This window comes from Sceloporus occidentalis, unplaced genomic scaffold (genome assembly GCF_023333645.1).
Source record: "Sceloporus occidentalis isolate IW3139 unplaced genomic scaffold, rSceOcc1.0.p SCAF_5, whole genome shotgun sequence".
In the NCBI taxonomy this organism is placed as follows: Eukaryota; Metazoa; Chordata; class Lepidosauria; order Squamata; family Phrynosomatidae; genus Sceloporus; species Sceloporus occidentalis.
In genome coordinates, this window is record NW_028316985.1 from 37693076 (window position 1) to 37707335 (window position 14260).

General features: G+C 40.5%; 1 protein-coding gene across 1 annotated transcript; it reads right to left on the bottom strand.

Annotated features, from left to right (window-relative positions):
* Positions 1-691: 691 nt before the first annotated feature.
* On the bottom strand, positions 692-14038 carry DESI1 (desumoylating isopeptidase 1). The gene is made up of 6 exons (XM_089523730.1): positions 13797-14038; positions 7791-7812; positions 6005-6074; positions 5293-5402; positions 4195-4317; positions 692-2492 (listed from the first exon to the last, which is right to left on the bottom strand). Exons 1-6 carry the CDS (start codon positions 14005-14007, stop codon positions 2399-2401), a joined length of 630 nt encoding a protein of 209 aa, XP_089379856.1. The 5' UTR covers positions 14008-14038; the 3' UTR covers positions 692-2398.
* Positions 14039-14260: the final 222 nt, after the last annotated feature.

Below are 14260 nucleotides of genomic sequence, written 5' to 3' on the forward strand. Positions count from 1 at the left end.
ATAGAAAAATAGAAGGAATGTGTTAGATGGTATACATAACTAAAATACAACTAATTGGCATTTCTATAGCCACAATCCTAAATACACATACTAGAAAGTACATCCCTTTAAATTCAGTGGACCTGACTAAGGAGTAAATATATAAAATTTTGATGTGGCCTTAGAAATAGAAAGAAATAATTATTAAGTTATTCAGTGTTTTTGCAAACTACAGCAGGATTATTTTGTAATGGTATTAAAGTTACTTTGTACCTGCTGATCTCTTCCCTACCAGAAATCTACATGAAAAGCAATAAAGTGGAAGAGAGGAGGCAGGGATGTTTCTACAAGCAGAGGATGACATACTGAAGAAACATTCAGAGCCAGATTCATTTTCATCTTTTTCCAGAGTCATAGCAAGCAAAACAGGTGCAAAATGCTACCACAGGGAGAATAACATCCAATTGCCAATTTCCCAATTACAGATCCTGTCTACAGGTTTTGACAGGAGCAGGAGAGGATGAGACAGTAGCAGTACCTCCTATCTTATTATTACTCCACCAACATCATCATTTTCTTCCTTTCTGCTGTAGCAAGGAATATTCTAGTTTTATTTCACACGAGGAAAAGAAAGAGGGCAAGCTATAGTCTGGGAAGTACAGTAGCTGCATCAGTTATTGGTGCCTCAATGTAAAAGGACAGACAACGTATCTCCAGATCATAATTTGTTTACTTAATAAGTGTGCCATTTTATATTTGCACATTTAAATACTATTATAAGTTAAGCATTAACATTATACATTATATGAACATTAAGTGGTTTTCCTGTCTTCTTGCCAAGCATGTCATTTTTACTTTGCACCTTTTAGGGAATGGGAATCATGCAGTTCTTCAGATACTGCTGGACTGCAATTCCCAGTATGTCATTGGCAGTGCTGGCTAGTTCTACTGGGACTTTTTATTCAAAACATTTGGAAGGCTGCATAATTCTCTCAGGAGCACCTGGGGCCACCTGGCTATCAAAAAGGGCCCAAGATTTCCAAGCTAATTGAAATAACAGCCAAAAAAGTGAATTGGGGTGCAGGTGTGGCAAGATCTTTTTTTTTTTGTTAAGGTGTATTCTTCCGCAAAGTAGTTTCAAACCAATGCCCATCAACACTTCTCTGATCATGCTCACTACAAAGAAGGGTAAACAAATACCAGTAACATACTGTATTCTTTTGCCCTTGTCCCTGAAAGCTCCCTCAATATTCTGGCAAGGATGTTTGAAGGAAGACATAACATTCTGGACCAGACATGATTCAAATCTGAATCTAGACTAGTCATCTTTCTTTGTTCACAAAAACAGGTGTGGCACTCCTCTCCTCTCAACTGGAGTCGTATTTGGGGACAGGTGAGTGTCAAACACCACACTTATTTATTTTCAGCAGATCATGTCAGTTTATATTTTTGAATTGTATGCTTAAATCTTTTTTACTTAAGGTGGTGGACATTCATTCTGATTTGGATTTCCCCCCAGAATTAGCATCGTGTTATCTGCCTCAAATTTAAATTGCCTGTGTTATCAGCCTTAACCTTTTGGAGAAATAATTGTAATAGAAGGTATGTGACATATTAGACAAACAGACACAGTTGCCTTCTTTGTAACATGGAGACACTGCTTAGAGTGAGCTCTCCATTCTAAGTGATTTAAAAAAATTCTTCATTTATGACTACAAATGCATTGCAGGGTTTGCTCCACATGGCCCTGTATAGTCCAAACTCTGTCTCTGGTCCAGTTTAGGTACTGAAAAACAGATGGTGGCCTTTTTGCAGCCATTCATCTAGAAGTAAAAATACATCCTATGCTTACCATAGAGATTACTCCCACTGACAAACTAAATTATATTGCAAATTTAAGAAACATTCCTTAAAATTATTTCACAGTGAGTGTGTTTATCTTTTTTCCTGTTAAAAAAGGATATTTATATTTAGTACTGGTTTAGTATTTAGAACTTTAGTGTTGCAAGATTCACCCCTTTGAGGATACAGCTGCTAGAAATACATTGGAAAAAGGGTAATGAAAAAGTCAGTTTGGCAAGGGATGTCTAAAGCTAGTATACATTGTGCCATCCAGGTTGCTCTTAATCGTGCAAATGAGCTTCCTAATCCCAGTTTCTCAGAAGTGATTTTTCAAAAGCATCTAAAGGGAACCATGACAAAAACAACTGTAGTAAGTAAATATGCTATTTGACTTTATGACAATTGCTTTTTTCCTGGTAGCATCATGTCACATGCAGTCCAGTAAATAATCTTTCTAAAAAGTCTGAAATGCCATCTTGCTGTGAACTCTGGCATGAAATTAAAAGACAGGAATCTGGTGCATTGGAGTTTAAAAAAGAAATGCCATGGTGAATCGAGGCACTTTCCAATATGTCTGCTAGCTCTGTCCATTGTGTCTGCTGAAAGTATTTCCTCCAGGTGGCTGGATCTGGACTGAATCAAGTAGAGGCCGCAAAGCTTGTCCAAAGGGCCTGAAGTAACAAGCAAAATAAAAAAGGGGAGGGGGAAGATGTTTATGAATTCAACTCACTCTGTACACAAATAATTTCTCAGTGGAAATGGAAAAGAAAGCTGACTCTAATGAAGAATGAAGCACAACTACTAAGGGCACATCTACAAAGAGGGGAGCATGTAATGTGCTCATTCAATAGATAGTTCTTGTAAAAAAAATACATGATGAACAAAGAATCAGCATCTCAGCCATCTGCAAACCAAATGTCAATGAGTGCAAATGAGACCAGCACAAGCATCTCTCCCCCTACCTCAGAACTAAAAATACAGGGACATGGAAGCAGTTCTCCTTTGCTACATTTTAACTTTTTTTCTAGACTTCATCTGCACTTTTTAGCTCTGGCTGCATCCACACTACAGAAATAATTCAGTTTAACACCACTTTAACTACCACAGCTCAATGTTGTGGAATTCTGGTAACTGTAGTTTTGTGAGATTTAGCCTTTTCTGTCAGAGAGCTCTGATGCCATAACAAACTACAGTTCCCAGAATTCTACAGCACCAAGGCATGGCAATTGAAGTGGTATCAAACTGGATTATTTCTGCCATGCAGATGCAGCATCTAAAGTAATACAAATTAGCTTGGTGTGGAATTGCTCACTACATTCTAGTATCCCAAGCAGCAACAGAATGCAATCCAGGAGATGAGCCTTAGGAACCCTTGTAATGTTTTCAAGGATGCCTCACAACACACCAGAAGAGCATGCTGATTTTGATGGCAGTTACCCATAGCTAGACTTTATTTCTGCTCTTCCTTGAAATTAATATACATGCTACACCTCTCTGTCTTATAGCTGACAGAGATCTGTGTGCAACCAGGTCATCTTTGGGGTGGGGTGCTGTTTTTAGAATACCTTCTTCATTTGCTATTAGGTTTAAAATGTAGCTTGTCACTGGCTTCCGGGGGGGACACCTTTGCCTAAATGCTATTTCCCCCCACACATACTGCTTACTGCATTCACACCTCTGAGGACAAACAGAAACCAAGGAGAAGGATTTTGAGCAAGAAACTGACACAGCTACCTGTAGTGAGGGTCTTATTGTAGTTGCTTTGTCTTCAAAATAAAATCGCCAGTTTGTCATGACCTTAGCATCTTTTGCATGTAGTGTTGCCAGGTGTCCATTATTCTAAGGCATATCCCTTATTTGAGGGCCAAAAAGTTTGTCCCCTGAAGGGATGGCAAGTGCCCCTTATTATATGAGATGTCCCTTATTTGAGAATTGAAAAGCATTTCTTCTTACACACACTGATTGAAATGCCAGAAAATCCTGTATTTTCGGAGGTAAGCCCTTCATAAACATAGAACTGAATTCATCATGCAATTTATGAATGTGGACAATATGCTAATTTTACAGAGAAGTACATACTAGATTAACTGAAATCAATACTTTCCTTTGATATTTAGGTATATTATAAACTTGTTAATGGGTATTTTCTGATTGTCATTAATTTTGACTGTCCCTTATTGCTGTGTTAAAAACTTGGCAATGCTGTTTACTTTAGACTAGCTTGGAAGATGTATTGGCATTTCAAACTACCAAGAGCAGTGCCAAACATTGAGAATTCTTGAAGAACCCAGGCTGATAAATCTGGCATGCATAATAATAGTGTACTCATCCATTATATTTTCTGTACATAGAAAATAAGGAGACCCTACTCACGTTGCAAGGACTTCAGATGGAAGGTCAGTGATGTAAGAAGGAATCTTCCTCCCTGTTAAGAATTGTGCCACTTCATTGCTGAATGTATTGCAGTTATGGTCAAAGAGATTATAAGACTCTCCTCTGTGATCAAAAAGAAGAGTTCAAACAAGAATGTATGAACTAATGAAGGAGCAAAAAAGTGGAAACAAACTATATAAAGCAAGAAAGACCTCAGATAAAAGAACAATTGTTAAAAGATCTAGAAGGCTTCTGTTTTTGCACTAGTATGCTATCATCAAACATTTATTAGTATAGATGCCACTAATCAAGTTTAGATTCACTGTCACTCTTTTATGGACGTATTACAAGAATATCAATTAAATTAAAATGGACTAAAACTCCCAAGAGTCTAACAACAAATCAGTACATGATTCAGATAAAGTGTCTTTAGCTTGTATCCCAAATTAAGTGATCTAGGATTTCACAATATTTGAGATCAAAGAAATCTAAGGGATATAACTCCCCTACATTAGGAACGTATCTATACTATTTCAGTCTTTTTGAGAAAGAGATACAATATAAGATGAACACACTCCCTTGGAGTGTGGTGAAGTCTTCTTTGGAAGTTTTGAAACATAGTTTGGATGGCCATCTGTTAGGGGTATTTTGATTGTGTATTCCTGCATGGCAGGAGGTTGGATTGAATGGCCCTTGAGGTCTCTTTCAGTTCTATGATGAAATATGACTTAAATAATTTTAAGTGGCATCTCTGGCTACATCTGCACTGCAGAAATAATCCAGTTTGATACCACTATAACTACTACCACTCAAAGTGTAGTTTGCTGTGGCACCAGATCTCTCTGACAGAGAAGGCTAAATGTCTCCCAAAACTACAAATCCCAGGATTCCATAGCATTGAGCCATGGCAATTAAAGTCGTGTCAAACCGGATTATCTCTGAATTCCGGATGCAGTCTCTGTAATGCCAGTTAAACCAATTCAAACTTTTTTTTTTCATTTTAAAAAAGGAGAATGCTTGTGAGATCTGTACCAAGCAGCTTCCACATTACTGCATCTTTCACAGAACATTAGAATATAAACAAAGTAGCATTCTCACCGGAATATAGATTCCCCCAATGAGGACAAGTACTCCAGGAAGAGGTCTTCTGAAACTTCTGTGCACCCCAAGTCTACAATAGAGTCTGGGGGTCCAAGCAGCGTTCCACCCTGTAAAATTTATATCCACAAGGATATTATGACATCAAGAGCAGTTTCTCATTCTTATGTAGCAAATACATCATGGTGAAAGATTTCTCATCTCTCCTTTTACCCACATGCTTGCAACTTCCATGGAGTTTATAGTAACCAAATTCTGGAAGGTGCCTGAAACAACCTCAGTCTGTGGGTAGGGAATAAAAGGAAAGAAGACAAACAGCCTTGATTTCAACTGGTTTTTTTTTAACACATCACCTTAAAGAACAGATAAATACTGTCATTTTAAAGACAGACTCAGAGCCTCAGGTGAGCCAACTCTAGGGATAAGCTATTTAAAATCTCAAAGTTTAATATATACCCAAAACCTACTGTACAAGTAAAGCTGTAGAGTCAGCACTGGCCGCAGAAAGGTGATACTGTGGAGAGTGAATGAAACATACCAGAAGCTTTATTTAATTATTCTAAAGTTTTGGACCACGTAGTATCTAATATTCAGTATCTGATGATACTATACTTTTTCTATATAGGGTACAGAAACAGAAAAACAAATCTATGGCGAAAAGGATGAGACAGAGGTAGGGTTAGAAAATGAGTTCTGCGAATGCTAAACTTACAGGAGGACAACTGGAGATCCCACCACTACCATAGAAGAACTCATCCCTGTGGACAATTATAGAGGTGTGCCTAAGAGGAGGAGAGGAGAAGACCAGAAATAAACAAGAAGTTACAACAGAGAATAGACAAGATCATAGGTAAAAACAAAACAAAAACAGCAACAACCAAGCCTCTAGTACAGTGGTCCCCAAACTGTGCCTTTTAATAGATTTTGGACTTCAGCTCCCAGAAGCCTCAGCCATGTTGGTCAATAGTGTGGGATTCTGGGAGCTGAAGTCCAAAATCCCTGCTCTAGTCCATCATATTTTACAGAAAGAACAAAAACAAAGATTAATGAAAGTAAAAACAGATGTTCAGCTTTATCTAATTTTGAATTGTATCTTCTGTCCCATACAGTAATAGATACACAAGAGAGCTTGTAGCAAAATGTAGTGTGGAATGCTTCTGTTCGGGGTTCCATTCTGTTCCATTCCCCTCATCCTTCTGCCAACAATCAGTTACTATTTTATAATCACTCAGGCATGCTCATATTACTAGGCAGTTATACGTTTTGTTCATTTTGTGTCCCCTGTCCTCCATTTGTGGTTTCTGGATTTTAATGTGCATTCATAAACATGTGCACAATGATGTCCAATACTAGCTACATTAAAATAATGGGATTTTCCCATTCATTTTAACAGTTCTCAATTCTGTGTCTAGGGAAATTTAAAAAGTTCATCTGTATGAACTCACAAATAAACTACATAGGAAATGAGATGGATCATTCTCTCCATTTTGTATTACCCTGTCTCTTACTTATTCATTCCATTCCATTCTTCTTCCTGTCCAGTTGTCACTTCTTCCCCCATCTCAATCTTTAAATATTTCATTCTAATAAATTATTATGGGGCTGTTCAGGCTAGAGGAGAGTTCCCTCTTTTAGGTTTCCTTACAAAATATCTGCTTAGCATTTGCAACAGTTGGGATTATCCTGACAGTTCTTATATATACAGGTGGTAATGCTTTGTCTACATCAGCACAAGAATGAGAGTGAACCTTTCGTTCAACTGCATAGGGGAATTAGCAATTGGGATGAAAAGGCTGTCTCCTATATATGTGCAGTTTACATAGGGCTGTTGCCAAAAGAAGTTGATAGATATGTGAGGTTTAGCTAAACAACAGGTATGTTTCTAAAAACTAACAAAGCTGCACACTTTGTGCGTAAATAAAATAATGGTTCGGGGGGGGGGCGGCATTATTTGCTATTAAGATCTGCACACATGTTGCAATGGGCAACATCTTAAAAGAAGCCAGGTTCTTGTTTGAGAAATGCCTCTTCTAAGGTGATTCCTGCCGCAAGCAATTGTTCCTAAGTTATTTTGAAACTGAATAATTAAAATGCAGCTTTATTAGTAAGCACATCATTTAAAAAGCCAAAAGCTTATTCAACTACTAAGCTAATAATTTTTAAAAAGCCAAAAGCCTGTTAATCAATTAAGCAATTAAATGCTGCCACCTCAAATCTATGTGATGAACAGGACATCCTAAGCTAATTCACTTACTATTGTTGAGTGAGAGTCTTACTGAAAAAAACAAAAACAAATAAGGTTTCTTTGTATAGGTAGAATCCTTAGGACAGAGGAGGTGCTACAGTCAGCAACAGCCAAAACCGAGATATTTTTCAGTATTGGAAGGAACAGGCAAAGCACTTACCTATACTAACTTGCACAGGAGATGCTTTATTTAGAATGCTAACTATGTTTCACACTATTAAAACACTACGTAATTTGAAATGTGGTTACTCACCAGATGCCATCCAGCTGCTTGCCTATGTAAAGAAAGAAGAAAAGTGATAATCAGAAAGTGTACATGTTGCAGTTAGTTAATTCCCATAGCTATCAATTCAATTTCCTTACCAGTTTCATACAATCTCATAAGATAGCCTTTCTAAAAGAACAAGCAGTGGTGTCACTAGGTGTGTGTGTGGGGGTGGGGGTGGTGGTACACACCATATTGTGTGATACCTGACATGAGGGGTGATACCCGGTTGGGCCCTCCTCCCGCTATGGGAAGGGTGCAGTGCTGCTAACATCTGCCCCTTCTCTGCTGCCCTGGCTCTCAGCTGAGGGAGAAAAGGAGCAGAGAAGGAGGGGTGAGTGTGAACATGTCTGCCCTTCCCACCTTTCCCCGGTATCTTGGCTGGCTCATGCCTGGTCTCAGTGGATGGCTGGTGGGGGCAGATCAGGCCACTGCTGCCCCCCCCCCCCCCCAGCACCCTCACTGAGTGATACCAACATTAGGAACGCAACAGAGTGCAAGGAAGACTACGGTATATAAACTGTCCCAATCTGAAATGGAGAAATTGGCATTTGACATAACAGGGAATGAATGACTCATACCCTAATACCTGGAGGTTTATCTTAACTGATACCAAACAGTGTCAGGCTTCCAAAGGTAACATAAGGCTTGTTTCTGCTATCAACATACATACTCTGTTGGTGGGCTCTACTTTAGAAGTAGTTCAGGAGATGTGCTGTAAGTTCCAAACATACTCTTATTGCAATCTAACCTTACAAAATACTTACTGGCCTGTAATGCTTGTGAATCACCCCTAGTCAATCAAGCAGAGCAACATTTTGTAAACCTAAGAAAGAAAGTCCTCTCACCCACCCACCTCTTATAATGGCAGTTCCTATTGAAGTTATAGGGTAGTAAAAAATTTGTAAGCTAATATGTAAAGCTTTATTACAATGATTCATGGTAAAGTATAATCTTTCTGCTATGCCAGATCACATAAATCTTCGTCAAGAAAACTACGGTATTTCTTGTTATTTTCTTTTGACCAGTAGTATCTTACTAATTCAGGTGGCCTACTGGATGATCTCAGGCTTGACAACAAAAGTGAAAGTGATTTTCAAAAAAAGCTAATCTAGGAAATGCTATGAATACAGTATTCCCCCGCCCCCATTCTCAGCATGTTTTCAGATTTTATTTCTGTATCAATGTACTTGGTAACAAGTCCCACTAAAATCAGTGGGATCTATATTTCAGTAAACATACATGGGAGCAAAGTGTAAAGATTCTTTCATAAATTAAAAAAACCGTTCCCAACCATTCACTCATATTATATAGAACAATCACAGTGGCAGAAAATATACTATCTGGAATCGTATTTTATCCTTAGAGGTGAAAAAACTTGAAAATTGGGAAGAGCTTTTTAGAGAGCAAAGGTATGGACTATGTAAAAGAAATCAGATACGTGCTTGTATACACAGGGTGTTTTTGTTTAACATAAGATGTTTCCTCCAAGCTGCTTGGGAGCCTGGCAAAATAACTTTAGTAGAAAGAGTAATTTTTGATTCAACTACACACACCCTTTTGTTGGGAAAAGAAAAAAACCCTGAGGATAAACTTGCGTAACTCTGCAATATTTAAGGCTTAGCCTTAATTGGAACAGAGTTCAGTGTGGGATGTACTTGCACTCTGTTCTGTGACAGCTAAATGAGTTGCTTGTTGTGGGACACTCTTCTTTGTCACAGTGACCGTGCAAACTCACCACTGTGACCACAGAACCACCATGGAAGCAAAAACAGCCATTGTTTTGTTGGGAGACGTTAATAATAATTACCAGTATCTCATCCTTCTACTAAGTATACTCAAGAGTTTTCACTTGCTTGCCGAAATCACTGTTCTACCATCTTAGAAATTAGCAATAAAGGATTAGATCTCAATGTATCTCAAGCTAAGTCATAGTCAATTTCTTCAATTAATTTCTATACAATCTAAGTTAAATTACCTTACTCTGAACCACATGCCAGATGGTTGGACTCAATCAGAGAGGCCACTGGCCTGAGCCATGAGCAGACATGCGCAGAGCAGTGGAGGACAGGGGGGATTGGAAATGTCAACTCGAGGGCACTTAGCAACAACAAGAGCCAAACAAAACAGAAACACTCTGTGGAGGGCAAAGGGATGATCTGATCTATCATATGCAACAAACAAATTTTGGTATCTAATTCAATCAAACAGTGTGATGCTGTTGTTATTATGTATTTATTTGTATCCTACCTTCCTCCCTATACAGGGACTCAAGGCAGCTAAAGGTGGTATTATTGCATGTAATGGGCAGCGCATTCCTATTTTGGGTCAGGGGTAAGAGTCTACAAACTTGCCATTTTCCATCAGTCAGGGAGTGCACGCATATGTGTTTTGTGCTTTTCCTCTCTCTTATCTCTTAAAACTCCCTTTAAATGCAATGATATTTTTTTGGGTAAAAGATGTCACTTTGGAGTCAGAAGATTAGATTCAGCACTGTCCCCAGAATGTCCCATTTTTGGGCTTCCAAATTTATGTGGCCATGGACTCATTTGCAAGCACAAACAGGGCAATAGGACCTGTGGGGCAAATCTGTTGTGCTCCTCACTGGTGGCAGAAAGGGATCCTCACCACATTCAAATCCCTCGCAGGCTGCCATTTGTGAAGATTAAGATTGCTGTGTAGCAATGATATTCCAAAAGGTATATATAGCCCCATACCAAATGCATATATCCTAAAGAACCACTCTCGGGTTTCAGCTATCTTGAACTACACTCCTACATAAGCCCCAGTGAACTCAAAAGACCTTCCTTCCAATTAAAATGCACAGCACTGCACTGTCAAAAAATGTGTTTTAAACTTTTTGATTTCACTTGACTTAAAGTTCCAGTTCCAGTGTATTTACAAAGTGCCTGTAACTCACAATGGTTCTGTTTAACTCTCCTGCCTTTCTGATTTCCTAATGTTGTGTGTGTGTTTTAAAGATTATGAATTCTTTGGGAGCAGGTCTTCTGCATCCCTAATGTACAGAAGGTATTATGTGAGGTTCTGTGTGCAAACAAGCATTCACCACTGTATGCAACCCCCCCTTCTTCTCATATCATCAAAAGTAACTTACACTTATGTTAGGCTCTTAGGTTGCACTGTTCATTTTCAGGTATTATAAACAGAGAACTTTTCATCTAAATGAAGGACTTTCCCTTACTTACTTTGCTACCTTTCACTTCTGTGAACTTGGGCAAAAGATTGTATTTTTCTCTGCAAACATGTCATTCCTTCACTTTAGGACTTAGTAATTTTTCTGACAGATACTAATTTAATGGTTTGAGGTGATTAATATACGGCAGTGAACTGGTTCATTCACCTAGCAGTGGAGATGAGTTTGTCTGTAAGTGTATACCTCACATACATAAAGAGAAAAATGCTGCTGCAACATTTCAAAGGTAATTAATGGCATAGCAAGCAGATTAATTCCTTACATATTGCCAGGATATTTATGCTAACTACTTCTCTGAAAGCTTGTGATCAGTGTTAATAATACAATTTGTCCTATTTGACATCACTCTATACAGCCATCATTGTTGTTGTCTGCCTTCAAGTTGTTTCCAGTTTACAGTGACCCTGAGGCAAGCTTATTATGGGGTCTTGGCAAGTCTCTTCAGAGGGGGGTTGCCTTTGCCATCTTCTAAGGCTGAGAGAGTGTGACTTGCCCAAGGTCATCTAGTGGGTTTCTGTGGCGATTCATACCCTGCTCTCCAGGGTCATAGTCCAATGCTCAAAGCACTACACAATGATGGTACACCATGCTAGAATAAAACTTAATTTTAAAGGTGCACTGAGTTACCTCTTCAAAAATTGCAACAAGAGAGCTTTTATTCTTTTTTAGGGTGACTATATGCATTGGAATAAGATTAAGTACAAGTATTAACATCTCCTCTATGATGTGCTGAAAAAGAGGCATCGCAGTAGTGAGTTTTTAAAAAATGATATTTGAAATCCATCCCTCCTATGACAGTTGTGCCCGCAGTCACATCTTTTTGATCAGCCTGGAGTGAGAGTTATGGTCCAGCTTCTATCCAAGTGTTTCACTGGTTGTGAAGAGGGACAAGGAGAAAAGCCAAGTTGGGAAGAGAAATAACATCCCAAATCCATAAAACAGTGATACTTTTGTGGGCGCAAGCAAAATAAATAAAATTTATGTTGCAAGCTTTTGAAGCGCTGCTTTGAAAAATGTTTCCCTTTGAACACTTACGACATGTGTTTTATGCACTTCAGTTGGCCCATTAAAGATAGAAAACAGGGAGGAGAACAGCTGCAATGCTCTGAGATGGCAACTTTTAAACAAAAATACTGAGTAAGGGCTGTTTGACAGAGGAACAAACTCCTTCCTCGGAGGGTAGTGGAGTCTCCTTCCTTGGAGGTCTTTAAACAGAGGCTGGATAGCCATCTGTCACAGGGGATGCTTTGATTGAGATTTCCTGCATGGAGGGGGTTGGAATGGATGGCCCTTGTGGTCTCTTCCAACTCTATGATTCTGTGAATAAACAATTGATCATCTCAGAGCATATGCAGCTTATCTCCTCACTTTCTGCTTTTCAACATGCTTTTCAGTACTCTCTTCACTACTGGCCCAATAAAGGCCTCACGCTTTTGTTAATTTTGCCTGTTATTATACTTTGGGAGAGGAAGGAGTCTGTTTTGCATCAAGGCCAAGTACCACTTTCATGATCAGAGTGGATTGAGCTTATGAAGCCCCTGGAAGCCTCTTGCATAACAAGGTGTGGAGGAAGGTGTGTGTGTGTTCAGGGTCCACAGAGAGCCAGTGTGGGGTGGCAATAGCAAGTACATTTCTATACTGCTTATCAGCACACCTAAACAGTTTACAATCCTCAACAAACTGGGTACTCATTTTAGTGACTTCAGAATGATGCAAAGCAGAGTCAACCCTGAGCCCTTGGATGGCATTGAGTTAAGTGGCTGCAGTACAGGCATTTAACCACTGCGCCACCAGGGCGCTATTTGAGCACTGGCCTAGGACTCTGGAGACCAGGGTTTGAATCATGGCTCAGCCAAAAAACCCATTGGGTGACCTTGGGTAAGCCACACACTCTCAGCCTCAGAGGAAGGCCATGGCAAAAACCCCTCTGAAGCAACTGGCCAAGAAAACCTTATGTTCACCCTAGAGTCAACATAAGGCTGAAAGCCAAACAACAATAACAACAGATTCATGCCTGATGTGGGCAGGCAAAGAGGAGGAGGAGGATGAAAGAGGGATTCCCTCTCTGTTATTCAGCATGGAGAATGATACAGGTCCCCCCAATCTTCCTGGTTTGATTTAAGATGGCACTTCTTCATCCCCCCCCCCCCAAAAAAAAAGCTTCTTCTCCCACTCCCAATAATACAGAAAGGAAAATGCATGGGCTCCCCCCACATCTTGTGGTAAAAGGGAGGGGTCGCCAAACAAACCCCCCTTTTGCCACAGGTTATGGGGAGGGCCCCTGCATTTCCCCCTCTGCCTTTTGGGGGAGGGACTGAAGTAGTGGCATCTTAAATCTCAGTTCTCTTATTATTTGGAGTAGGAGGTGAAGAAGTGCCAGTTTAAATACACATCCAATTACTTTGTTCTTTGGGGTGCCATCTTACATTCAAGTACCCCCTTATTTTTGGGGTGTTGTTTGTGTGAAGAAATGCCAACTTAAGTCTCACTCCAATGACCTTACTTTTTGGGAGAATTCAAAGACATTGCCGTATTAGACCTTGTGGCACCTCTGAGACTAACCAGAGAAAGAAGCTGGCAGCAGGGTTTTCATGGACGCAAGCCTACTTCCTGAGATGCATCTGAGGAATCAGACTGAAGTCCATTCCCTTCTTGGGGGGAAAGTGCCATCTGAAACCAAATCCAGCTGCTTCGTGTGTGAAGCAGGGCCAGCGCTAAGTGCAGCTCCTGCCTGAGGCTGCCTCTCCCGCTAAAGGACCGGGTCCCCCTGCCTTCCCTACCGAGCATGATGGGGCTGAGGCGCCTGGCCATGCCCTTGGAGAGGTCGTAAACGTAGAGCTTCACCGGGTGCAGCATCGGGGGCGAGTCCATGGCATTGACTCCGCCGCGAAGCCCCAGAGGTGCAGAGCCCAGGCTCTCGGCGCCGCCGGCGTCGACCACCAACTGACAGAAGGAGACAGGAGAGGAGGAGGCAACGCGCCTTCTGCGCATGCGCCGCCCTGACACTGACCACCCGCCTGCCTGTCAAGGCGCCTCTATGAGGGGGCGGGTCGTTGTTTTGTGAGGACAATGTGACCAGGGCTTGCCTCTGGGCTATTGGTCGGAACTTTGGGAGTGGGCGGAGCTTGAAGGCTTTGGCGAGACGTGAGTGGTCGAGGAGTTGCTGGTGGGCGGGGCTGTCGTCCGGAGGCGGGGCGACGTGACTTGCATCTCCGGCCGCCGGGTCCAAAAGGTGACGTTGCGT

What these genes read in the sequence shown, in the direction of transcription:
- DESI1 (XM_089523730.1), bottom strand. Translation starts at nt 14,007, where the DNA reads ATGCGCAGAAGGCGCGTTGCCTCCTCCTCTCCTGTCTCCTTCTGTCAG. An exon ending in AAGCAGCTGGATGGCATCTG is followed by an intron (nt 6,075 to 7,790) that starts GTGAGTAACCAC and finishes TCCTCCTCTTAG; the next exon opens with GCACACCTCTATAATTGTCC. An exon ending in GGATCTCCAGTTGTCCTCCT is followed by an intron (nt 5,403 to 6,004) that starts GTAAGTTTAGCA and finishes TAAATTTTACAG; the next exon opens with GGTGGAACGCTGCTTGGACC.